Source organism: Salvelinus alpinus, chromosome 1 (assembly GCF_045679555.1).
Source record: "Salvelinus alpinus chromosome 1, SLU_Salpinus.1, whole genome shotgun sequence".
Classification (NCBI taxonomy): Eukaryota; Metazoa; Chordata; class Actinopteri; order Salmoniformes; family Salmonidae; genus Salvelinus; species Salvelinus alpinus.
In genome coordinates, this window is record NC_092086.1 from 116,865,140 (window position 1) to 116,891,915 (window position 26,776).

Sequence of the window (26,776 nt, forward strand, 5' to 3'; positions counted from 1 at the left end):
TATGGTGCAGGAGGAGGGTGGTACCTACCTATATAGAGGGTATGGGGCAGGAAGAGGGTGGTACCTACCTATATAGGGGGTATGGGGCAGGAAGAGGGTGGTACCTACCTATATAGAGGGTATGGGGCAGGAGGAGGGTGGTACCTACCTATATAGAGGGTATGGTGCAGGAGGAGGGTGGTACCTACCTATATAGGGGGTATGGGGCAGGAGGAGGGTGGTACCTACCTATATAGGGGGTATGGTGCAGGAGGAGCGTGGAACCTACCTATATAGGGGGTATGGGGCAGGGGGAGGGTGGTACCTACCTATATAGAGGGTATGGTGCAGGAGGAGGGTGGTACCTACCTATATAGGGGGTATGGTGCAGGAGGAGGGTGGTACCTACCTATATAGAGGGTATGGGGCAGGAAGAGGGTGGTACCTACCTATATAGAGGGTATGGGGCAGGAGGAGGGTGTACCTACCTATATAGAGGGTATGGTGCAGGAGGAGGGTGGTACCTACCTATATAGAGGGTATGGGGCAGGAAGAGGGTGGTACCTACCTATATAGAGGGTATGGTACAGGAGGAGGGTGTACCTACCTATATAGAGGGTATGGTGCAGGAGGAGGGTGGTACCTACCTATATAGGGGTATGGGGCAGGAGGAGGGTGTACCTACCTATATAGAGGGTATGGTGCAGGAGGAGGGTGGTACCTACCTATATAGAGGGTATGGGGCAGGAAGAGGGTGGTACCTACCTATATAGGGGGTATGGGGCTGGAGGAGGGTGGTACCTACCTATATAGAGGGTATGGTGCAGGAGGAGGGTGGTACCTACCTATATAGGGGGTATGGGGCAGGAGGAGGGTGGTACCTACCTATATAGGGGGTATGGGGCAGGAGGAGGGTGGTACCTACCTATATAGGGGGTATGGGGCAGGAGGAGGGTGGTACCTACCTATATAGGGGGTGTGGGGCTGGAGGAGGGTGGTACCTACCTATATAGGGGGTATGGGGCAGGAGGAGGGTGGTACCTACCTATATAGGGGGTATGGGGCAGGAGGAGGGTGGTACCTACCTATATAGGGGGTATGGGGCAGGAGGAGGGTGGTACCTACCTATATAGGGGGTATGGGGCAGGAGGAGGGTGGTACCTACCTATATAGGGGGTATGGGGCAGGAGGAGGGTGGTACCTACCTATATAGGGGGTGTGGGGCTGGAGGAGGGTGGTACCTACCTATATAGGGGGTATGGGGCAGGAGGAGCGTGGTACCTACCTATATAGGGGGTATGGGGCTGGAGGAGTGTGTACCTACCTATATAGGGGGTATGGGGCAGGAGGAGGGTGGTACCTACCTATATAGGGGGTATGGGGCAGGAGGAGGGTGGTACCTACCTATATAGGGGGTATGGGGCAGTAGGAGGGTGGTACCTACCTATATAGGGGGTATGGGGCAGGAGGAGGGTGGTACCTGCCTATATGGGGGGTATGGGGCTGGAGGAGGGTGTACCTACCTATATATGGGGTATGGGGCAGGAGGAGGGTGGTACCTGCCTATATGGGGGATATGGGGCAGGAGGAGGGTGGTACCTACCTATATAGGGGGTATGGGGCTGGAGGAGGGTGTACCTACCTATATAGGGGGTATGGGGCTGGAGGAGGGTGGTACCTACCTATATAGGGGGTATGGGGCAGGAGGAGGGTGGTACCTGCCTATATGGGGGGTATGGGGCAGGAGGAGGGTGGTACCTACCTATATAGGGGGTATGGGGCAGGAGGAGGGTGGTACCTACCTATATAGGGGGTATGGGGCAGGAGGAGGGTGGTACCTACCTATATAGGGGGTATGGGGCAGGAGGAGGGTGGTACCTGCCTATATGGGGGGTATGGGGCAGTAGGAGGGTGTACCTACCTATATAGGGGGTATGGGGCTGGAGGAGGGTGGTACCTACCTATACAGTGAGGGAAAAAAGTATTTGATCCCCTGCTGATTTTGTACGTTTGCCCACTGACAAAGAAATGACCAGTCTATAATTTTAATGGTAGGTTTATTTGAACAGTGAGAGACAGAATAACAACAAAAATATCCAGAAAAACGCATGTCAAAAATGTTATAAATTGATTTGCATTTTAATGAGGGAAATAAGTATTTGACCCCCTCTCAATCAGAAAGATTTCTGGCTCCCAGGTGTCTTTCATACAGGTAACGAGCTGAGATTAGGAGCACACTCTTAAAGGGAGTGCTCCTAATCTCAGTTTCTTACCTGTATAAAAGACACCTGTCCACAGAAGCAATCAATCAATCAGATTCCAAACTCTCCACCATGGCCAAGACCAAAGAGCTCTCCAAGGATGTCAGGGACAAGATTGTAGATCTACACAAGGCTGGAATGGGCTACAAGACCATTGCCAAGCAGCTTGGTGAGAAGGTGACAACAGTTGGTGCGATTATTCGCAAATGGAAGAAACACAAAAGAACTGTCAATCTCCCTTGCCCTAGGGCTCCATGCAAGATCTCACCTCGTGGAGTTGCAATGATCATGAGAATGGTGAGGAATCAGCCCAGAACTACACAGGAGGATCTTGTCAATGATATCAAGGCAGCTGGGACCATAGTCACCAAGAAAACAATTGGTAACACACTACGCCGTGAAGGACTGAAATCCTGCAGCGCCCGCAAGGTCCCCCTGCTCAAGAAAGCACATATACATGCCCGTCTGAAGTTTGCCAATGAACATCTGAATGATTCAGAGGACAACTGGGTGAACGTGTTGTGGTCAGACGAGACCAAAATGGAGTTCTTTGGCATCAACTCAACTTGTCGTGTTTGGAGGAGGAGGAATGCTGCCTATGACCCCAAGAAACCATCCCCACCGTCAAACATGGAGGTGGAAACATTATGCTTTGGGGGTGTTTTTCTGCTAAGGGGACAGGACAACTTCACCGCATCAAAGGGACGATGGACGGGGCCATGTACCGTCAAATCTTGGGTGAAAACCTCCTTCCCTCAGCCAGGGTATTGAAAATGGGTCGTGGATGGGTATTCCAGCATGACAATGACCCAAAACACACGGCCAAGGCAACAAAGGAGTGGCTCAAGAAAAAGCACATTAAGGTCCTGGAGTGGCCTAGCCAGTCTCCAGACCTTAATCCCATAGAAAATCTGTGGAGGGAGCTGAAGGTTCGAGTTGCCAAACGTCAGCCTCGAAACCTTAATGACTTGAAGAAGATCTGCAAAGAGGAGTGGGACAAAATCCCTCCTGAGATGTGTGCAAACCTGGTGGCCAACTACAAGAAACATCTGACCTCTGTGATTGCCAACAAGGGTTTTGCCACCAAGTACTAAGTCATGTTTTGCAGAGGGGTCAAATACTTATTTCCCTCATTAAAATGCAAATCAATTTATAAAATTTTTGACATGCGTTTTTCTGGATTTTTTTGTTGATATTCAGTCTCTCACTGTTCAAATAAACCTACCATTAAAATTACAGACTGATCATTTCAATGTCAGTGGGCAAACGAACAAAATCAGCAGGGGATCAAATACTTTTTTCCCTCACTGTATAGGGGGTATGGGGCAGGAGGAGGGTGTACCTACCTATATAGGGGGTATGGGGCTGGAGGAGGGTGTACCTACCTATATAGGGGGTATGGGGCTTGAGGAGGGTGGTACCTACCTATATAGGGGGTATGGGGCAGGAGGAGGGTGTACCTACCTATATAGGGGGTATGGGGCTGGAGGAGGGTGGTACCTACCTATATAGGGGGTATGGGGCAGGAGGAGGGTGGTACCTGCCTATATGGGGGGTATGGGGCAGTAGGAGGGTGGTACCTACCTATATAGGGGGTATGGGGCAGGAGGAGGGTGGTACCTACCTATATAGGGGGTATGGGGCAGGAGGAGGGTGGTACCTACCTATATAGGGGGTATGGGGCATGAGGAGGGTGGTACCTACCTATATAGGGGGTATGGGGCAGGAGGAGGGTGGTACCTACCTATATAGGGGGTGTGGGGCAGGAGGAGGGTGGTACCTACCTATATAGGGGGTGTGGGGCTGGAGGAGGGTGATACCTACCTATATAGGGGGTATGGGGCAGGAGGAGGGTGTACCTACCTATATAGAGGGTATGGTGCAGGAGGAGGGTGGTACCTACCTATATAGGGGGTGTGGGGCTGGAGGAGGGTGATACCTACCTATATAGGGGGTATGGGGCAGGAGGAGGGTGGTACCTACCTATATAGGGGGTATGGGGCAGGAGGAGGGTGGTACCTACCTATATAGGGGGTAAGGGGCAGCAGGAGGGTGGTACCTACCTATATAGGGGGTATGGGGCAGGAGGAGGGTGGTACCTACCTATATAGGGGGTATGGGGCAGGAGGAGGGTGGTACCTACCTATATAGGGGGTATGGGGCAGGAGGAGGGTGGTACCTACATATATAGGGGGTATGGGGCAGGAGGAGGGTGGTACCTGCCTATATGGGGGGTATGGGGCTGGAGGAGGGTGGTACCTGCCTATATGGGGGGTATGGGGCTGGAGGAGGGTGTACCTACCTATATAGGGGGTATGGGGCAGGAGGAGGGTGTACCTACCTATATAGGGGGTATGGGGCAGGAGGAGGGTGGTACCTGCCTATATGGGGGGTATGGGGCTGGAGGAGGGTGTACCTACCTATATAGGGGGTATGGGGCTGGAGGAGGGTGTACCTACCTATATAGGGGGTATGGGGCAGGAGGAGGGTGGTACCTGCCTATATGGGGGGTATGGGGCAGGAGGAGGGTGGTACCTACCTATATAGGGGGTATGGGGCAGGAGGAGGGTGTACCTACCTATATAGGGGGTATGGGGCTGGAGGAGGGTGGTACCTACCTATATAGGGGGTATGGGGCAGGAGGAGGGTGGTACCTGCCTATATGGGGGGTATGGGGCAGTAGGAGGGTGTACCTACCTATATAGGGGGTATGGGGCTGGAGGAGGGTGGTACCTACCTATATAGGGAGTATGGGGCAGGAGGAGGGTGTACCTACCTATATAGGGGGTATGGGGCTGGAGGAGGGTGTACCTACCTATATAGGGGGTATGGGGCTGGAGGAGGGTGGTACCTACCTATATAGGGGGTATGGGGCAGGAGGAGGGTGTACCTACCTATATAGGGGGTATGGGGCTGGAGGAGGGTGGTACCTACCTATATAGGGGGTATGGGGCAGGAGGAGGGTGGTACCTGCCTATATGGGGGGTATGGGGCAGTAGGAGGGTGGTACCTACCTATATAGGGGGTATGGGGCAGGAGGAGGGTGGTACCTACCTATATAGGGGGTATGGGGCAGGAGGAGGGTGGTACCTACCTATATAGGGGGTATGGGGCAGGAGGAGGGTGGTACCTACCTATATAGGGGGTATGGGGCAGGAGGAGGGTGGTACCTACCTATATAGGGGGTGTGGGGCAGGAGGAGGGTGGTACCTACCTATATAGGGGGTATGGGGCAGGAGGAGGGTGGTACCTACCTATATAGGGGGTATGGGGCAGGAGGAGGGTGGTACCTAACTATATAGGGGGTATGGGGAAGGAGGAGGGTGTACCTACCTATATAGGGGGTATGGGGCAGTAGGAGGGTGGTACCTACCTATATAGGGGGTATGGGGCAGTAGGAGGGTGATACCTACCTATATAGGGGGTATGGGGCAGGAGGAGGGTGGTACCTACCTACCTATATAGAGGGTATGGGGCAGTAGGAGGGTGGTACCTACCTATATAGGGGGTATGGTGCAGGAGGAGGGTGGTACCTACCTATATAGGGGGTATGGGGCAGGAGGAGGGTGGTACCTACCTATATAGGGGGTATGGGGCAGGAGGAGGGTGTACCTACCTATATAGAGGGTATGGTGCAGGAGGAGGGTGGTACCTACCTATATAGAGGGTATGGGGCAGGAAGAGGGTGGTACCTACCTATATAGGGGGTATGGGGCAGGAAGAGGGTGGTACCTACCTATATAGAGGGTATGGGGCAGGAGGAGGGTGGTACCTACCTATATAGAGGGTATGGTGCAGGAGGAGGGTGGTACCTACCTATATAGGGGGTATGGGGCAGGAAGAGGGTGGTACCTACCTATATAGGGGGTATGGGGCAGGCAGAGGGTGGTACCTACCTATATAGGGGGTATGGGGCAGGAGGAGGGTGGTACCTACCTATATAGGGGGTATGGGGCAGGAAGAGGGTGTACCTACCTATATAGGGGGTATGGTGCAGGAGGAGCGTGGAACCTACCTATATAGGGGGTATGGGGCAGGGGGAGGGTGGTACCTACCTATATAGAGGGTATGGTGCAGGAGGAGGGTGGTACCTACCTATATAGGGGGTATGGTGCAGGAGGAGGGTGGTACCTACCTATATAGAGGGTATGGGGCAGGAAGAGGGTGGTACCTACCTATATAGAGGGTATGGGGCAGGAGGAGGGTGTACCTACCTATATAGAGGGTATGGTGCAGGAGGAGGGTGTACCTACCTATATAGAGGGTATGGTGCAGGAGGAGGGTGGTACCTACCTATATAGGGGTATGGGGCAGGAGGAGGGTGTACCTACCTATATAGAGGGTATGGTGCAGGAGGAGGGTGGTACCTACCTATATAGAGGGTATGGGGCAGGAAGAGGGTGGTACCTACCTATATAGAGGGTATGGGGCAGGAGGAGGGTGTACCTACCTATATAGAGGGTATGGTGCAGGAGGAGGGTGTACCTACCTATATAGAGGGTATGGTGCAGGAGGAGGGTGGTACCTACCTATATAGGGGTATGGGGCAGGAGGAGGGTGTACCTACCTATATAGAGGGTATGGTGCAGGAGGAGGGTGGTACCTACCTATATAGAGGGTATAGGGCAGGAAGAGGGTGGTACCTACCTATATAGGGGGTATGGGGCTGGAGGAGGGTGGTACCTACCTATATAGAGGGTATGGTGCAGGAGGAGGGTGGTACCTACCTATATAGGGGGTATGGGGCAGGAGGAGGGTGGTACCTACCTATATAGGGGGTATGGGGCAGGAGGAGGGTGGTACCTACCTATATAGGGGGTATGGGGCAGGAGGAGGGTGGTACCTACCTATATAGGGGGTGTGGGGCTGGAGGAGGGTGGTACCTACCTATATAGGGGGTATGGGGCAGGAGGAGGGTGGTACCTACCTATATAGGGGGTATGGGGCAGGAGGAGGGTGGTACCTACCTATATAGGGGGTATGGGGCAGGAGGAGGGTGGTACCTACCTATATAGGGGGTATGGGGCAGGAGGAGGGTGGTACCTACCTATATAGGGGGTATGGGGCAGGAGGAGGGTGGTACCTACCTATATAGGGGGTGTGGGGCTGGAGGAGGGTGGTACCTACCTATATAGGGGGTATGGGGCAGGAGGAGCGTGGTACCTACCTATATAGGGGGTATGGGGCTGGAGGAGGGTGTACCTACCTATATAGGGGGTATGGGGCAGGAGGAGGGTGGTACCTACCTATATAGGGGGTATGGGGCAGGAGGAGGGTGGTACCTACCTATATAGGGGGTATGGGGCAGTAGGAGGGTGGTACCTACCTATATAGGGGGTATGGGGCAGGAGGAGGGTGGTACCTGCCTATATGGGGGGTATGGGGCTGGAGGAGGGTGTACCTACCTATATAGGGGGTATGGGGCAGGAGGAGGGTGTACCTACCTATATAGGGGGTATGGGGCAGGAGGAGGGTGGTACCTGCCTATATGGGGGGTATGGGGCTGGAGGAGGGTGTACCTACCTATATAGGGGGTATGGGGCTGGAGGAGGGTGTACCTACCTATATAGGGGGTATGGGGCAGGAGGAGGGTGGTACCTGCCTATATGGGGGATATGGGGCAGGAGGAGGGTGGTACCTACCTATATAGGGGGTATGGGGCAGGAGGAGGGTGTACCTACCTATATAGGGGGTATGGGGCTGGAGGAGGGTGGTACCTACCTATATGGGGGGTATGGGGCAGGAGGAGGGTGGTACCTGCCTATATGGGGGGTATGGGGCAGTAGGAGGGTGTACCTACCTATATAGGGGGTATGGGGCTGGAGGAGGGTGGTACCTACCTATATAGGGGGTATGGGGCAGGAGGAGGGTGGTACCTACCTATATAGGGGGTATGGGGCAGGAGGAGGGTGGTACCTACCTATATAGGGGGTATGGGGCAGGAGGAGGGTGGTACCTACCTATATAGGGGGTGTGGGGCAGGAGGAGGGTGGTACCTACCTATATAGGGGGTATGGGGCAGGAGGAGGGTGGTACCTACCTATATAGGGGGTATGGGGCAGGAGGAGGGTGGTACCTAACTATATAGTGGGTATGGGGAAGGAGGAGGGTGTACCTACCTATATAGGGGGTATGGGGCAGGAGGAGCGTGGTACCTACCTATATAGGGGGTATGGGGCAGGAGGAGGGTGGTACCTACCTATATAGGGGGTATGGGGCAGGAGGAGGGTGGTACCTACCTATATAGGGGGTATGGGGCAGGAGGAGGGTGGTACCTACCTATATAGGGGGTATGGGGCAGTAGGAGGGTGGTACCTACCTATATAGGGGGTATGGGGCAGGAGGAGGGTGGTACCTGCCTATATGGGGGGTATGGGGCTGGAGGAGGGTGTACCTACCTATATAGGGGGTATGGGGCAGGAGGAGGGTGTACCTACCTATATAGGGGGTATGGGGCAGGAGGAGGGTGGTACCTGCCTATATGGGGGGTATGGGGCTGGAGGAGGGTGTACCTACCTATATAGGGGGTATGGGGCTGGAGGAGGGTGTACCTACCTATATAGGGGGTATGGGGCAGGAGGAGGGTGGTACCTGCCTATATGGGGGATATGGGGCAGGAGGAGGGTGGTACCTACCTATATAGGGGGTATGGGGCAGGAGGAGGGTGTACCTACCTATATAGGGGGTATGGGGCTGGAGGAGGGTGGTACCTACCTATATAGGGGGTATGGGGCAGGAGGAGGGTGGTACCTGCCTATATGGGGGGTATGGGGCAGTAGGAGGGTGTACCTACCTATATAGGGGGTATGGGGCTGGAGGAGGGTGGTACCTACCTATATAGGGGGTATGGGGCAGGAGGAGGGTGGTACCTACCTATATAGGGGGTATGGGGCAGGAGGAGGGTGGTACCTACCTATATAGGGGGTATGGGGCAGGAGGAGGGTGGTACCTACCTATATAGGGGGTGTGGGGCAGGAGGAGGGTGGTACCTACCTATATAGGGGGTATGGGGCAGGAGGAGGGTGGTACCTACCTATATAGGGGGTATGGGGCAGGAGGAGGGTGGTACCTAACTATATAGGGGGTATGGGGAAGGAGGAGGGTGTACCTACCTATATAGGGGGTATGGGGCAGTAGGAGGGTGGTACCTACCTATATAGGGGGTATGGGGCAGTAGGAGGGTGATACCTACCTATATAGGGGGTATGGGGCAGGAGGAGGGTGGTACCTACCTACCTATATAGAGGGTATGGGGCAGTAGGAGGGTGGTACCTACCTATATAGGGGGTATGGTGCAGGAGGAGGGTGGTACCTACCTATATAGGGGGTATGGGGCAGGAGGAGGGTGGTACCTACCTATATAGGGGGTATGGGGCAGGAGGAGGGTGTACCTACCTATATAGAGGGTATGGTGCAGGAGGAGGGTGGTACCTACCTATATAGAGGGTATGGGGCAGGAAGAGGGTGGTACCTACCTATATAGGGGGTATGGGGCAGGAAGAGGGTGGTACCTACCTATATAGAGGGTATGGGGCAGGAGGAGGGTGGTACCTACCTATATAGAGGGTATGGTGCAGGAGGAGGGTGGTACCTACCTATATAGGGGGTATGGGGCAGGAAGAGGGTGGTACCTACCTATATAGGGGGTATGGGGCAGGCAGAGGGTGGTACCTACCTATATAGGGGGTATGGGGCAGGAGGAGGGTGGTACCTACCTATATAGGGGGTATGGGGCAGGAAGAGGGTGTACCTACCTATATAGGGGGTATGGTGCAGGAGGAGCGTGGAACCTACCTATATAGGGGGTATGGGGCAGGGGGAGGGTGGTACCTACCTATATAGAGGGTATGGTGCAGGAGGAGGGTGGTACCTACCTATATAGGGGGTATGGTGCAGGAGGAGGGTGGTACCTACCTATATAGAGGGTATGGGGCAGGAAGAGGGTGGTACCTACCTATATAGAGGGTATGGGGCAGGAGGAGGGTGTACCTACCTATATAGAGGGTATGGTGCAGGAGGAGGGTGTACCTACCTATATAGAGGGTATGGTGCAGGAGGAGGGTGGTACCTACCTATATAGGGGTATGGGGCAGGAGGAGGGTGTACCTACCTATATAGAGGGTATGGTGCAGGAGGAGGGTGGTACCTACCTATATAGAGGGTATAGGGCAGGAAGAGGGTGGTACCTACCTATATAGGGGGTATGGGGCTGGAGGAGGGTGGTACCTACCTATATAGAGGGTATGGTGCAGGAGGAGGGTGGTACCTACCTATATAGGGGGTATGGGGCAGGAGGAGGGTGGTACCTACCTATATAGGGGGTATGGGGCAGGAGGAGGGTGGTACCTACCTATATAGGGGGTATGGGGCAGGAGGAGGGTGGTACCTACCTATATAGGGGGTGTGGGGCTGGAGGAGGGTGGTACCTACCTATATAGGGGGTATGGGGCAGGAGGAGGGTGGTACCTACCTATATAGGGGGTATGGGGCAGGAGGAGGGTGGTACCTACCTATATAGGGGGTATGGGGCAGGAGGAGGGTGGTACCTACCTATATAGGGGGTATGGGGCAGGAGGAGGGTGGTACCTACCTATATAGGGGGTATGGGGCAGGAGGAGGGTGGTACCTACCTATATAGGGGGTGTGGGGCTGGAGGAGGGTGGTACCTACCTATATAGGGGGTATGGGGCAGGAGGAGCGTGGTACCTACCTATATAGGGGGTATGGGGCAGGAGGAGGGTGGTACCTACCTATATAGGGGGTATGGGGCAGGAGGAGGGTGGTACCTACCTATATAGGGGGTATGGGGCAGGAGGAGGGTGGTACCTACCTATATAGGGGGTGTGGGGCTGGAGGAGGGTGGTACCTACCTATATAGGGGGTATGGGGCAGGAGGAGCGTGGTACCTACCTATATAGGGGGTATGGGGCTGGAGGAGGGTGTACCTACCTATATAGGGGGTATGGGGCAGGAGGAGGGTGGTACCTACCTATATAGGGGGTATGGGGCAGGAGGAGGGTGGTACCTACCTATATAGGGGGTATGGGGCAGTAGGAGGGTGGTACCTACCTATATAGGGGGTATGGGGCAGGAGGAGGGTGGTACCTGCCTATATGGGGGGTATGGGGCTGGAGGAGGGTGTACCTACCTATATAGGGGGTATGGGGCAGGAGGAGGGTGTACCTACCTATATAGGGGGTATGGGGCAGGAGGAGGGTGGTACCTGCCTATATGGGGGGTATGGGGCTGGAGGAGGGTGTACCTACCTATATAGGGGGTATGGGGCTGGAGGAGGGTGTACCTACCTATATAGGGGGTATGGGGCAGGAGGAGGGTGGTACCTGCCTATATGGGGGATATGGGGCAGGAGGAGGGTGGTACCTACCTATATAGGGGGTATGGGGCAGGAGGAGGGTGTACCTACCTATATAGGGGGTATGGGGCTGGAGGAGGGTGGTACCTACCTATATAGGGGGTATGGGGCAGGAGGAGGGTGGTACCTGCCTATATGGGGGGTATGGGGCAGTAGGAGGGTGTACCTACCTATATAGGGGGTATGGGGCTGGAGGAGGGTGGTACCTACCTATATAGGGGGTATGGGGCAGGAGGAGGGTGTACCTACCTATATAGGGGGTATGGGGCTGGAGGAGGGTGTACCTAACTATATAGGGGGTATGGGGCTTGAGGAGGGTGGTACCTACCTATATAGGGGGTATGGGGCAGGAGGAGGGTGTACCTACCTATATAGGGGGTATGGGGCTGGAGGAGGGTGGTACCTACCTATATAGGGAGTATGGGGCAGGAGGAGGGTGGTACCTGCCTATATGGGGGGTATGGGGCAGTAGGAGGGTGGTACCTACCTATATAGGGGGTATGGGGCAGGAGGAGGGTGGTACCTACCTATATAGGGGGTATGGGGCAGGAGGAGGGTGGTACCTACCTATATAGGGGGTATGGGGCAGGAGGAGGGTGGTACCTACCTATATAGGGGGTGTGGGGCAGGAGGAGGGTGGTACCTACCTATATAGGGGGTATGGGGCAGGAGGAGGGTGGTACCTACCTATATAGGGGGTATGGGGCAGGAGGAGGGTGGTACCTACCTATATAGGGGGTATGGGGCAGTAGGAGGGTGATACCTACCTATATAGGGGGTATGGGGCAGGAGGAGGGTGGTACCTACCTACCTATATAGAGGGTATGGGGCAGTAGGAGGGTGGTACCTACCTATATAGGGGGTATGGTGCAGGAGGAGGGTGGTACCTACCTATATAGGGGGTATGGGGCAGGAGGAGGGTGGTACCTACCTATATAGGGGGTATGGGGCAGGAGGAGGGTGTACCTACCTATATAGAGGGTATGGTGCAGGAGGAGGGTGGTACCTACCTATATAGGGGGTATGGGGCTGGAGGAGGGTGGTACCTACCTATATAGAGGGTATGGTGCAGGAAGAGGGTGGTACCTACCTATATAGGAGGTATGGGGCTGGAGGAGGGTGGTACCTACCTATATAGAGGGTATGGGGCAGGAAGAGGGTGGTACCTACCTATATAGGGGGTATGGGGCAGGAAGAGGGTGGTACCTACCTATATAGAGGGTATGGGGCAGGAGGAGGGTGGTACCTACCTATATAGAGGGTATGGTGCAGGAGGAGGGTGGTACCTACCTATATAGGGGGTATGGGGCAGGAGGAGGGTGGTACCTACCTATATAGGGGGTATGGGGCAGGAAGAGGGTCGTACCTACCTATATAGGGGGTATGGGGCAGGAGGAGGGTGGTACCTAACTATATAGGGGGTATGGGGCAGGAAGAGGGTGTACCTACCTATATAGGGGGTATGGGGCAGGAGGAGGGTGGTACCTACCTATATAGGGGGTATGGGGCAGCAGGAGGGTGGTACCTACCTATATAGGGGGTATGGGGCAGTAGGAGGGTGGTACCTACCTATATAGGGGGTGTGGGGCAGGAGGAGGGTGGTACCTACCTATATAGGGGGTGTGGGGCAGGAGGAGGGTGGTACCTACCTATATAGGGGGTATGGTGCAGGAGGAGGGTGGTACCTACCTATATAGGGGGTGTGGGGCTGGAGGAGGGTGATACCTACCTATATAGAGGGTATGGGGCAGTAGGAGGGTGGTACCTACCTATATAGGGGGTATGGGGCAGGAGGAGGGTGGTACCTACCTATATAGGGGGTATGGGGCAGGAGGAGGGTGGTACCTACCTATATAGGGGGTATGGGGCAGGAGGAGGGTGGTACCTACCTATATAGGGGGTATGGGGCAGGAGGAGGGTGGTACCTACCTATATAGGGGGTATGGGGCAGGATGAGGGTGGTACCTACCTATATAGGGGGTATGGGGCAGTAGGAGGGTGGTACCTACCTATATAGGGGGTATGGGGCAGGAGGAGGGTGGTACCTACCTATATAGGGGGTATGGGGCAGGAGGAGGGTGGTACCTACCTATATAGGGGGTATGGGGCAGGAGGAGGGTGGTACCTACCTATATAGGGGGTATGGGGCAGGAGGAGGGTGGTACCTACCTATATAGGGGGTATGGGGCAGGAGGAGGGTGGTACCTACCTATATAGGGGGTGTGGGGCTGGAGGAGGGTGATACCTACCTATATAGGGGGTATGGGGCAGGAGGAGGGTGGTACCTACCTATATGGGGGGTATGGGGCTGGAGGAGGGTGTACCTACCTATATAGGGGGTATGGGGCAGGAGGAGGGTGGTACCTACCTATATAGGGGGTATGGGGCAGGAGGAGGGTGGTACCTACCTATATAGGGGGTATGGGGCAGTAGGAGGGTGGTACCTACCTATATAGGGGGTATGGGGCAGGAGGAGGGTGGTACCTGCCTATATGGGGGGTATGGGGCTGGAGGAGGGTGTACCTACCTATATAGGGGGTATGGGGCAGGAGGAGGGTGTACCTACCTATATAGGGGGTATGGGGCAGGAGGAGGGTGGTACCTGCCTATATGGGGGGTATGGGGCTGGAGGAGGGTGTACCTACCTATATAGGGGGTATGGGGCTGGAGGAGGGTGTACCTACCTATATAGGGGGTATGGGGCAGGAGGAGGGTGGTACCTGCCTATATGGGGGATATGGGGCAGGAGGAGGGTGGTACCTACCTATATAGGGGGTATGGGGCAGGAGGAGGGTGTACCTACCTATATAGGGGGTATGGGGCTGGAGGAGGGTGGTACCTACCTATATAGGGGGTATGGGGCAGGAGGAGGGTGGTACCTGCCTATATGGGGGGTATGGGGCAGTAGGAGGGTGTACCTACCTATATAGGGGGTATGGGGCTGGAGGAGGGTGGTACCTACCTATATAGGGGGTATGGGGCAGGAGGAGGGTGGTACCTACCTATATAGGGGGTATGGGGCAGGAGGAGGGTGGTACCTACCTATATAGGGGGTATGGGGCAGGAGGAGGGTGGTACCTACCTATATAGGGGGTGTGGGGCAGGAGGAGGGTGGTACCTACCTATATAGGGGGTATGGGGCAGGAGGAGGGTGGTACCTACCTATATAGGGGGTATGGGGCAGGAGGAGGGTGGTACCTAACTATATAGGGGGTATGGGGAAGGAGGAGGGTGTACCTACCTATATAGGGGGTATGGGGCAGGAGGAGCGTGGTACCTACCTATATAGGGGGTATGGGGCTGGAGGAGGGTGTACCTACCTATATAGGGGGTATGGGGCAGGAGGAGGGTGGTACCTACCTATATAGGGGGTATGGGGCAGGAGGAGGGTGGTACCTACCTATATAGGGGGTATGGGGCAGTAGGAGGGTGGTACCTACCTATATAGGGGGTATGGGGCAGGAGGAGGGTGGTACCTGCCTATATGGGGGGTATGGGGCTGGAGGAGGGTGTACCTACCTATATAGGGGGTATGGGGCAGGAGGAGGGTGTACCTACCTATATAGGGGGTATGGGGCAGGAGGAGGGTGGTACCTGCCTATATGGGGGGTATGGGGCTGGAGGAGGGTGTACCTACCTATATAGGGGGTATGGGGCTGGAGGAGGGTGTACCTACCTATATAGGGGGTATGGGGCAGGAGGAGGGTGGTACCTGCCTATATGGGGGATATGGGGCAGGAGGAGGGTGGTACCTACCTATATAGGGGGTATGGGGCAGGAGGAGGGTGTACCTACCTATATAGGGGGTATGGGGCTGGAGGAGGGTGGTACCTACCTATATAGGGGGTATGGGGCAGGAGGAGGGTGGTACCTGCCTATATGGGGGGTATGGGGCAGTAGGAGGGTGTACCTACCTATATAGGGGGTATGGGGCTGGAGGAGGGTGGTACCTACCTATATAGGGGGTATGGGGCAGGAGGAGGGTGGTACCTACCTATATAGGGGGTATGGGGCAGGAGGAGGGTGGTACCTACCTATATAGGGGGTATGGGGCAGGAGGAGGGTGGTACCTACCTATATAGGGGGTGTGGGGCAGGAGGAGGGTGGTACCTACCTATATAGGGGGTATGGGGCAGGAGGAGGGTGGTACCTACCTATATAGGGGGTATGGGGCAGGAGGAGGGTGGTACCTAACTATATAGGGGGTATGGGGAAGGAGGAGGGTGTACCTACCTATATAGGGGGTATGGGGCAGTAGGAGGGTGGTACCTACCTATATAGGGGGTATGGGGCAGTAGGAGGGTGATACCTACCTATATAGGGGGTATGGGGCAGGAGGAGGGTGGTACCTACCTACCTATATAGAGGGTATGGGGCAGTAGGAGGGTGGTACCTACCTATATAGGGGGTATGGTGCAGGAGGAGGGTGGTACCTACCTATATAGGGGGTATGGGGCAGGAGGAGGGTGGTACCTACCTATATAGGGGGTATGGGGCAGGAGGAGGGTGTACCTACCTATATAGAGGGTATGGTGCAGGAGGAGGGTGGTACCTACCTATATAGAGGGTATGGGGCAGGAAGAGGGTGGTACCTACCTATATAGGGGGTATGGGGCAGGAAGAGGGTGGTACCTACCTATATAGAGGGTATGGGGCAGGAGGAGGGTGGTACCTACCTATATAGAGGGTATGGTGCAGGAGGAGGGTGGTACCTACCTATATAGGGGGTATGGGGCAGGAAGAGGGTGGTACCTACCTATATAGGGGGTATGGGGCAGGCAGAGGGTGGTACCTACCTATATAGGGGGTATGGGGCAGGAGGAGGGTGGTACCTACCTATATAGGGGGTATGGGGCAGGAAGAGGGTGTACCTACCTATATAGGGGGTATGGTGCAGGAGGAGCGTGGAACCTACCTATATAGGGGGTATGGGGCAGGAGGAGGGTGTACCTACCTATATAGAGGGTATGGGGCAGGAGGAGGGTGTACCTACCTATATAGAGGGTATGGTGCAGGAGGAGGGTGGTACCTACCTATATAGAGGGTATGGGGCAGGAAGAGGGTGGTACCTACCTATATAGGGGGTATGGGGCAGGAAGAGGGTGGTACCTACCTATATAGAGGGTATGGGGCAGGAGGAGGGTGGTACCTACCTATATAGAGGGTATGGTGCAGGAGGAGGGTGGTACCTACCTATATAGGGGGTATGGGGCAGGAAGAGGGTGGTACCTACCTATATAGGGGGTATGGGGCAGGCAGAGGGTGGTACCTACCTATATAGGGGGTATGGGGCAGGAGGAGGGTGGTACCTACCTATATAGGGGGTATGGGGCAGGAAGAGGGTGTACCTACCTATATAGGGGGTATGGTGCAGGAGGAGCGTGGAACCTACCTATATAGGGGGTATGGGGCAGGGGGAGGGTGGTACCTACCTATATAGAGGGTATGGTGCAGGAGGAGGGTGGTACCTACCTATATAGGGGGTATGGTGCAGGAGGAGGGTGGTACCTACCTATATAGAGGGTATGGGGCAGGAAGAGGGTGGTACCTACCTATATAGAGGGTATGGGGCAGGAGGAGGGTGTACCTACCTATATAGAGGGTATGGTGCAGGAGGAGGGTGTACCTACCTATATAGAGGGTATGGTGCAGGAGGAGGGTGGTACCTACCTATATAGGGGTATGGGGCAGGAGGAGGGTGTACCTACCTATATAGAGGGTATGGTGCAGGAGGAGGGTGGTACCTACCTATATAGAGGGTATAGGGCAGGAAGAGGGTGGTACCTACCTATATAGGGGGTATGGGGCTGGAGGAGGGTGGTACCTACCTATATAGAGGGTATGGTGCAGGAGGAGGGTGGTACCTACCTATATAGGGGGTATGGGGCAGGAGGAGGGTGGTACCTACCTATATAGGGGGTATGGGGCAGGAGGAGGGTGGTACCTACCTATATAGGGGGTATGGGGCAGGAGGAGGGTGGTACCTACCTATATAGGGGGTGTGGGGCTGGAGGAGGGTGGTACCTACCTATATAGGGGGTATGGGGCAGGAGGAGGGTGGTACCTACCTATATAGGGGGTATGGGGCAGGAGGAGGGTGGTACCTACCTATATAGGGGGTATGGGGCAGGAGGAGGGTGGTACCTACCTATATAGGGGGTATGGGGCAGGAGGAGGGTGGTACCTACCTATATAGGGGGTATGGGGCAGGAGGAGGGTGGTACCTACCTATATAGGGGGTGTGGGGCTGGAGGAGGGTGGTACCTACCTATATAGGGGGTATGGGGCAGGAGGAGCGTGGTACCTACCTATATAGGGGGTATGGGGCTGGAGGAGGGTGTACCTACCTATATAGGGGGTATGGGGCAGGAGGAGGGTGGTACCTACCTATATAGGGGGTATGGGGCAGGAGGAGGGTGGTACCTACCTATATAGGGGGTATGGGGCAGTAGGAGGGTGGTACCTACCTATATAGGGGGTATGGGGCAGGAGGAGGGTGGTACCTGCCTATATGGGGGGTATGGGGCTGGAGGAGGGTGTACCTACCTATATAGGGGGTATGGGGCAGCAGGAGGGTGTACCTACCTATATAGGGGGTATGGGGCAGGAGGAGGGTGGTACCTGCCTATATGGGGGGTATGGGGCTGGAGGAGGGTGTACCTACCTATATAGGGGGTATGGGGCTGGAGGAGGGTGTACCTACCTATATAGGGGGTATGGGGCAGGAGGAGGGTGGTACCTGCCTATATGGGGGATATGGGGCAGGAGGAGGGTGGTACCTACCTATATAGGGGGTATGGGGCAGGAGGAGGGTGTACCTACCTATATAGGGGGTATGGGGCTGGAGGAGGGTGGTACCTACCTATATAGGGGGTATGGGGCAGGAGGAGGGTGGTACCTGCCTATATGGGGGGTATGGGGCAGTAGGAGGGTGTACCTACCTATATAGGGGGTATGGGGCTGGAGGAGGGTGGTACCTACCTATATAGGGGGTATGGGGCAGGAGGAGGGTGTACCTACCTATATAGGGGGTATGGGGCTGGAGGAGGGTGTACCTACCTATATAGGGGGTATGGGGCTTGAGGAGGGTGGTACCTACCTATATAGGGGGTATGGGGCAGGAGGAGGGTGTACCTACCTATATAGGGGGTATGGGGCTGGAGGAGGGTGGTACCTACCTATATAGGGGGTATGGGGCAGGAGGAGGGTGGTACCTGCCTATATGGGGGGTATGGGGCAGTAGGAGGGTGGTACCTACCTATATAGGGGGTATGGGGCAGGAGGAGGGTGGTACCTACCTATATAGGGGGTATGGGGCAGGAGGAGGGTGGTACCTACCTATATAGGGGGTATGGGGCAGGAGGAGGGTGGTACCTACCTATATAGGGGGTGTGGGGCAGGAGGAGGGTGGTACCTACCTATATAGGGGGTATGGGGCAGGAGGAGGGTGGTACCTACCTATATAGGGGGTATGGGGCAGGAGGAGGGTGGTACCTACCTATATAGGGGGTATGGGGCAGGAGGAGGGTGGTACCTACCTATATAGGGGGTATGGGGCAGTAGGAGGGTGATACCTACCTATATAGGGGGTATGGGGCAGGAGGAGGGTGGTACCTACCTACCTATATAGAGGGTATGGGGCAGTAGGAGGGTGGTACCTACCTATATAGGGGGTATGGTGCAGGAGGAGGGTGGTACCTACCTATATAGGGGGTATGGGGCAGGAGGAGGGTGGTACCTACCTATATAGGGGGTATGGGGCAGGAGGAGGGTGTACCTACCTATATAGAGGGTATGGTGCAGGAGGAGGGTGGTACCTACCTATATAGGGGGTATGGGGCTGGAGGAGGGTGGTACCTACCTATATAGAGGGTATGGTGCAGGAAGAGGGTGGTACCTACCTATATAGGAGGTATGGGGCTGGAGGAGGGTGGTACCTACCTATATAGAGGGTATGGGGCAGGAAGAGGGTGGTACCTACCTATATAGGGGGTATGGGGCAGGAAGAGGGTGGTACCTACCTATATAGAGGGTATGGGGCAGGAGGAGGGTGGTACCTACCTATATAGAGGGTATGGTGCAGGAGGAGGGTGGTACCTACCTATATAGGGGGTATGGGGCAGGAGGAGGGTGGTACCTACCTATATAGGGGGTATGGGGCAGGAAGAGGGTCGTACCTACCTATATAGGGGGTATGGGGCAGGAGGAGGGTGGTACCTAACTATATAGGGGGTATGGGGCAGGAAGAGGGTGTACCTACCTATATAGGGGGTATGGGGCAGGAGGAGGGTGGTACCTACCTATATAGGGGGTATGGGGCAGCAGGAGGGTGGTACCTACCTATATAGGGGGTATGGGGCAGTAGGAGGGTGGTACCTACCTATATAGGGGGTGTGGGGCAGGAGGAGGGTGGTACCTACCTATATAGGGGGTGTGGGGCAGGAGGAGGGTGGTACCTACCTATATAGGGGGTATGGTGCAGGAGGAGGGTGGTACCTACCTATATAGGGGGTGTGGGGCTGGAGGAGGGTGATACCTACCTATATAGAGGGTATGGGGCAGTAGGAGGGTGGTACCTACCTATATAGGGGGTATGGGGCAGGAGGAGGGTGGTACCTACCTATATAGGGGGTATGGGGCAGGAGGAGGGTGGTACCTACCTATATAGGGGGTATGGGGCAGGAGGAGGGTGGTACCTACCTATATAGGGGGTATGGGGCAGGAGGAGGGTGGTACCTACCTATATAGGGGGTATGGGGCAGGAGGAGGGTGGTACCTACCTATATAGGGGGTATGGGGCAGGAGGAGGGTGGTACCTACCTATATAGGGGGTATGGGGCAGGAGGAGGGTGGTACCTACCTATATAGGGGGTATGGGGCAGGATGAGGGTGGTACCTACCTATATAGGGGGTATGGGGCAGTAGGAGGGTGGTACCTACCTATATAGGGGGTATGGTGCAGGAGGAGGGTGGTACCTACCTATATAGGGGGTGTGGGGCTGGAGGAGGGTGATACCTACCTGTATAGAGGGTATGGGGCAGTAGGAGGGTGGTACCTACCTATATAGGGGGTATGGGGCAGGAGGAGGGTGGTACCTACCTATATAGGGGGTATGGGGCAGGAGGAGGGTGGTACCTACCTATATAGGGGGTATGGGGCAGGAGGAGGGTGGTACCTACCTATATAGAGGGTATGGGGCAGGAGGAGGGGTGTACCTACCTATATAGGGGGTATGGGGCAGGAGGAGGGTGGTACCTACCTATATAGGGGGTATGGGGCAGGAGGAGGGTGGTACCTACCTATATAGGGGGTATGGGGCAGGAGGAGGGTGGTACCTACCTATATAGAGGGTATGGGGCAGGAGGAGGGGTGTACCTACCTATATAGGGGGTATGGGGCAGGAGGAGGGTGGTACCTACCTATATAGGGGGTATGGGGCAGGAGGAGGGTGGTACCTACCTATATAGGGGGTATGGGGCAGGAGGAGGGTGGTACCTACCTATATAGGGGGTATGGGGCAGGAGGAGGGTGGTACCTACCTATATAGGGGGTGTGGGGCAGGAGGAGGGTGGTACCTACCTATATAGGGGGTATGGGGCAGGATGGGGGGTGATAGTGGGGTGGTACCTACCTATATAGAGGGTATGGGGCTGGAGGAGGGTGATAGTGGGGTGGTACCTACCTGCTTGGGGGAACCCGATAGCGGGGCCAAAACCTGCTGCCCCAGCGTAAGGCGAAGAGATAATACCTGGAGCACCTGGAAACACAATAAATCAAATGTATAAAATATAAAGCCCTTTTTACATCAGCAGTTGTTACAAAGTGCTTAATTTTCCCAAGATCCCAAAGGCCAGACAAACCAGCATTGGTGGGAAAAGTATCCAATTGTCATACTTGAGTAAGAGTAATGATACCTTAATTAATAGAAAATAACTCAAGCAACAGTGAAAGTCACCCAGTAAAATACGTCTAAAAGTATTGGGTTTTAAAAATACTTAAGTATCAAAAGTAAAAGTCGAAGTATAAATCATTTCAAATTCCTTATATTAAGCAAACCAGATGGCACCAATTTACAGATAGCCAGGGGCACACTCCAACACTTAAGACATAATTTACAAATGACGCATGTGTGTTTAGTGAGTCCGCTAGATCAGAGGCAGTACGGGATAACCGGGGATGTTGTCTTGATAAGTGTGTGAATTGGACCCTTGTCCAATTTTCAAATTCAAGGCTCCTACAAACAGTAGGCTATTCCATATGATACACGTTGCTCACAAAGCAATCCCAAAAGGGGACACTGCTTTTCAATTTCCTCATTGTGGGGGTTGTTTTGTTGTTCGGGCTGCCAATTCAGGAAATGAAATGTTGGAAGGTTTTACAGTTCATTAAAGAAGAATGTTCGCAAGCTCAATCCCTACAAGCATTCCTTCCTCTCAGACAGGAGAGTTTTATGCCTCCCAAATGAGACCCTATTCCCTAAATAGTGCACTATATTGGGCATAAGGTGCAATTTGGGACACAGGCAGTCTCTTCTCTTGTAACACTACAGAACCGACCAGTTTCGTGACAGCAGAGAGCTAGGTGTGATAAGGGTTCAACCTGTGCTCTATTTGCTATTTAGTTTTAACCAAAGCCTATTCACCAAAAAAAAAATGGTTTTAAATGAAATATTAGCTTTTGTCTGAAACCGAAAAAGACCGAAAATTCTAAAGTTAATTTGACGTTATGCACTAACACGGTTTTTCAGCATCAGCCGATTGACTACTGCTGGAGCTGTTTATGGGTGTGACAAGTTATCTGACCAAACAAGTATGGGAACGGATATGGGAAAATCACTAAGATGGCGCCGACAGATAGGGCAGCTGTGCTTCTAGCTCCTAGGCAATAACTGTTACATTATTAGCACAGAAATTCAGAGTGGACTTCTAGTCCGACTCATGAGGCACGCGCACACCACCCACCGCTTCCGAGTGTATAACTCGCTAATGTTCAGTCTCTGGATAATAAAATTGACGAGCTCAGGGCGAGGATTTCCTTCCAGAGAGACATCAGGGATTGTAACATATTCTGTTTCACGGAAACATGGCTCTCTCGGGATATACTGGCTGAGTCCGTACAGCCAGTTGGGTTCTCAGTTCATCGCGCAGACAGGAATAAATATCTCTCCGGAAGAAGAAGTGCGGGGGTGTATGTTTCATGATGAACTACTCATGGTGTGATTGTGATAACATACAGGAACTCAAGTCCTTTTGTTCACCCGACCTAGAATACCTCACAATCAAATGCCGACCGTATTACTTCCCAAGAGAATTCTCTTCGCTTATAGTCACTGCCGTATATATTCCCCCTCAAGCTGATACCATGACGGCCCTCAAAGAACTTCACTGGACTTTATGCAAATTGGAAACCACATACCCTAAGGCCGCATTTATTGTGGGATTTTAACAAAGAAAACTTGAAGAAAACCCTACCGAAGTTCTATCAAAACATTGACTGTAGTACTCGCGCTGCTAAAACACTCGACCACTGCTACTCCAACTTCCGGGATGTCTACAAGGCTTTCCCCTGCCCTCCCTTCGACAAATCAGATCAGGACTCTATTTTGCTCCTCCCTTCCCCTTGGAAGAAACTCAAACAGGAAGTACCCGTGTTAAGGTCTATTCAACTCTGGTCTGACCAATCGGAATCCACACTTCAAGTTTGTTTTGATCACGCAGACTGGGATATGTTCCAAGAATAACATTGACGAATACACGGATACGGTGACTGAGTTCATCAGGAAGTGTATAGGAGATGTTGTTCCCAGTGTGACTATTAAAACCTACCCCAACCAGAAACCGTGGATAGATGGCAGCATTCGCGCAAAACTGAAAGCACTTTCCACCGCATTTAACCATGACAAGGGACAAGGCGACTGGGGATTTGGCCGAATACAAACAGAGTAGTTATTCCCTCCGTATGGCAATCAAACAGGCAAAATGTCAGTATAGAGACAAAGTGGAGTCGCAATTCAACGGCTCAGACACGAGACGTACTGTATGAGGCAGAGTCTACAGACAATCACGGACTGCAAAGGGAAAACCAGCCACACCGTCGACACCGACGTCTTGCTTCCAGACAAGCTAAACACCTTCTTCCCCCGGCTTTGAGGATAACGCAGTGCCACCGACGTGGCCTGCTACCAAGGACTGTGGGCTCTCCTCTCCGTGGCCGACGTAACTAAGGCATTTAAGCGTGTTAACCCTCGCAAGGCTCCCTAGCCGCGTCCTCAGAGCATGCGCAGACCAGCTGGCTGGGGTGTTTACGGACATATTCAATCTCTCCCTATCCTAGTCTGCTATCCCCACATGCTTCAATATGTCCACCATTGTTCCTGTACCCAAGAAAGCAAAGGTAACTGAACTAAATGACTATCGCCCCGTAGCACTCACTTCTGTCATCATGAAGTGCTTTGAGAGACTAGTCAAGGATCATATCACCTCTACCTTACCTGTCACCCTAGACCCACTTCAATTTGCTTACCGTCCAAATAGATCCACAGACGATGCAAACGCCATCGCACTGCACAACTGCCCTATTCCATCTGGACAAGAGGAATACCAACGTCAGAATGTCTGTTCATTGACTACAGCTCAGTATTCAACACCATAGTGCCCCCCAAGCTCATCATTAAGCTCGAGGCCCTGGGTCTGAACCCCGCCCTGTGCAACTGGGTCCTGGACTTCCTGACGGGCCGCCTCCAGGTGGTGATGGTAGGAAACAACACCTCCACTTCGCTGTTCCTGAACACGGGGGCCTCAAAAGGGTGCGTGCTCAGCCCCCTCCTGTACTCCCTGTTCACCCACGACTGTGTGGCCAATCATCAAGTTTGCAGACGACACAACAGCAGTAGGCTTGATTACCAACAAAAACGAGACAGCCTACAGGGAGGAGGTGAGGGCCCTCGGAGTGTGGTGCCAGAAAAATAACATCTCATCCAATGTCAACAAAACAAAGGAGCTGATCGTGGACTTCAGGAAACAGCAGCGTGAACACCCCCCCCCCCTCCATCCACATCGACGGGTCCGCAGTGGAGCAGGTGGAAAGCTTCAAGTTCCTCGGCGTACACATCACTGACCATCTGAAATGGTCCAACCCACACAGACAGTGTGGTGAAGAAGGTGCAACAGCGCCTATACTCCTATGTAGGAGTATATAACACATTAGATCTGGTCAAAGATAATACCCTTCTTCTTTGAAATGCAAGAGAAAGGCCATAACGTACTATTCCAAGTTAGGCGTAATTTAGTCACTAGATGGCAGCAGTGTTTGTGCAAAGTTTTAGACGGATTCATTTCTGATCAAAATGTTGTATCAAGACAGCCCTTTATCTTACTTAACCAGGCAAGTCAGTTAAGAACAAATTCTTATTCATAATGACGGCCTAGGAACAGCGGGTTAACTGCCTTGTTCAGGACGACAGATTTTTACCTTGTCAGCTCGGGGATTTGATCCAGCAACCTTTTGGTGACTAGTCCAACACTCTGACTAGTCACCGAAAGCTGCCACCCCGTGCCCATTTGGTTTATTAATACATTTTCAAGTTCATAACTGTGAACTCTCCTCAAACAATAGCATGGTATTATTTCACTGTAATAGCTACTGTAAATTGGACAGTGCAGTTAGATGAACAAGAATGTAAGCTTTCTGCTCATATTAGATATGTCTATGTCCTGGGAAATGTTCTTGTTACTTACAACCTCATGCCGATCCTGTAGAGGTTTTAATAATGTTTACATATTTTGCATTACTCATATGTATATACTGTATTCTATTCTATTGTATCTTAGTCTATACCGCTCTGACATTGCTCGTCCAAATATTTATATATTCTTAATTCCATTCGTTTACTTTAGGTTTGTGTGTATTGTTGTGAAATTGTTAAGATATTACTGCACTGTTGGAGCTATAAACACAAGCATTTAGTTAGATATTACTACACTGTTGGAGCTAGGAACACAAGCATTTAGTTAGATATTACTACACTGTTGGAGCTATAAACACAAGCATTTAGTTAGATATTACTACACTGTTGGAGCTAGGAACACAAGCATTTAGCTAGATACTACTGCACTGTTGGAGCTAGGAACACAAGCATTTAGTTAGATACTACTGCACTGTTGGAGCTAGAAACACAAGCATTTAGTTAGATAATACTGCACTGTTGGAGCTAGGAACACAAGCATTTAGTTAGATACTACTGCACTGTTGGAGCTAGGAACACAAGCATTTAGTTAGATATTACTGCACTGTTGGAGCTAGAAACACAAGCATTTAGTTAGATAATACTGCACTGTTGGAGCTAGGAACACAAGCATTTAGTTAGATATTACTGCACTGTTGGAGCTAGGAACACAAGCATTTAGTTAGATAATACTGTACTGTTGGAGCTAGAAACACAAGCATTTAGTTAGATACTACTGCACTGTTGGAGCTAGAAACACAAGCATTTAGTTAGATACTACTGCACTGTTGGAGCTAGGAACACAAGCATTTCACTACATCCGCAATAACAGCTGCTAAACATGTGTATGTGACAAATAACATTTGATTTGTAATGTTATCATTTACAAAGTTATTAAATAATAAGTTCTTTGATATTCGCTTTCCATGACCATTCTCAGTCAGCTAGACGCATAATAATTGATTGGGTTTTACAATAATGTTAAATGAAGTCAGATTAACATTTGAATAGGCTAACACGGGTCGCATGTGAGGTATATATAATACATTTTACCCCACTACATTACCTAAGGGACATGCTTATCCAAATTAGTCAACTCAAATTGATAAAAAAAAAAAAAACACAACCTGTGTTTTCAAACCATCATTCAGATTCATTCACTGACATCACAGTGGCACAAGTAACGTTCAGATTAGAGAGGTTTGTATGTTGATGACCACGTATTGGGTGGGATGTGAATGAGCCAGAGGTTAGAAACAGGCAGGAAGTGGAGGGGACAGACAGGACGTGGAGGGGACAGACAGGACGTGGAGGGGACAGACAGGACGTGGAGGAGACAGACAGGAAGTGGAGGGGACAGACAGGACGTGGAGGGGACAGACAGGAAGTGGAGGGGACAGACAGGAAGTGGAGGGGACAGACAGGAAGTGGAGGGAACA

At 53.1% G+C, this 26,776-nt stretch overlaps 1 protein-coding gene across 7 annotated transcripts in view; it reads right to left on the minus strand.

Moving 5' to 3' along the window:
• Positions 1 to 26,776, minus strand: part of LOC139539573 (polypyrimidine tract-binding protein 3-like) — a 127,410-nt gene that overhangs the window by 28,017 nt on the left and 72,617 nt on the right. For all 7 annotated transcript variants that reach the window (XM_071342661.1, XM_071342652.1, XM_071342644.1 and 4 more), the window contains one exon: positions 21,297 to 21,371. In XM_071342661.1, the coding sequence (XP_071198762.1) occupies positions 21,297 to 21,371 (75 nt within the window). The remainder of the gene's footprint in view (positions 1 to 21,296; positions 21,372 to 26,776) is intronic.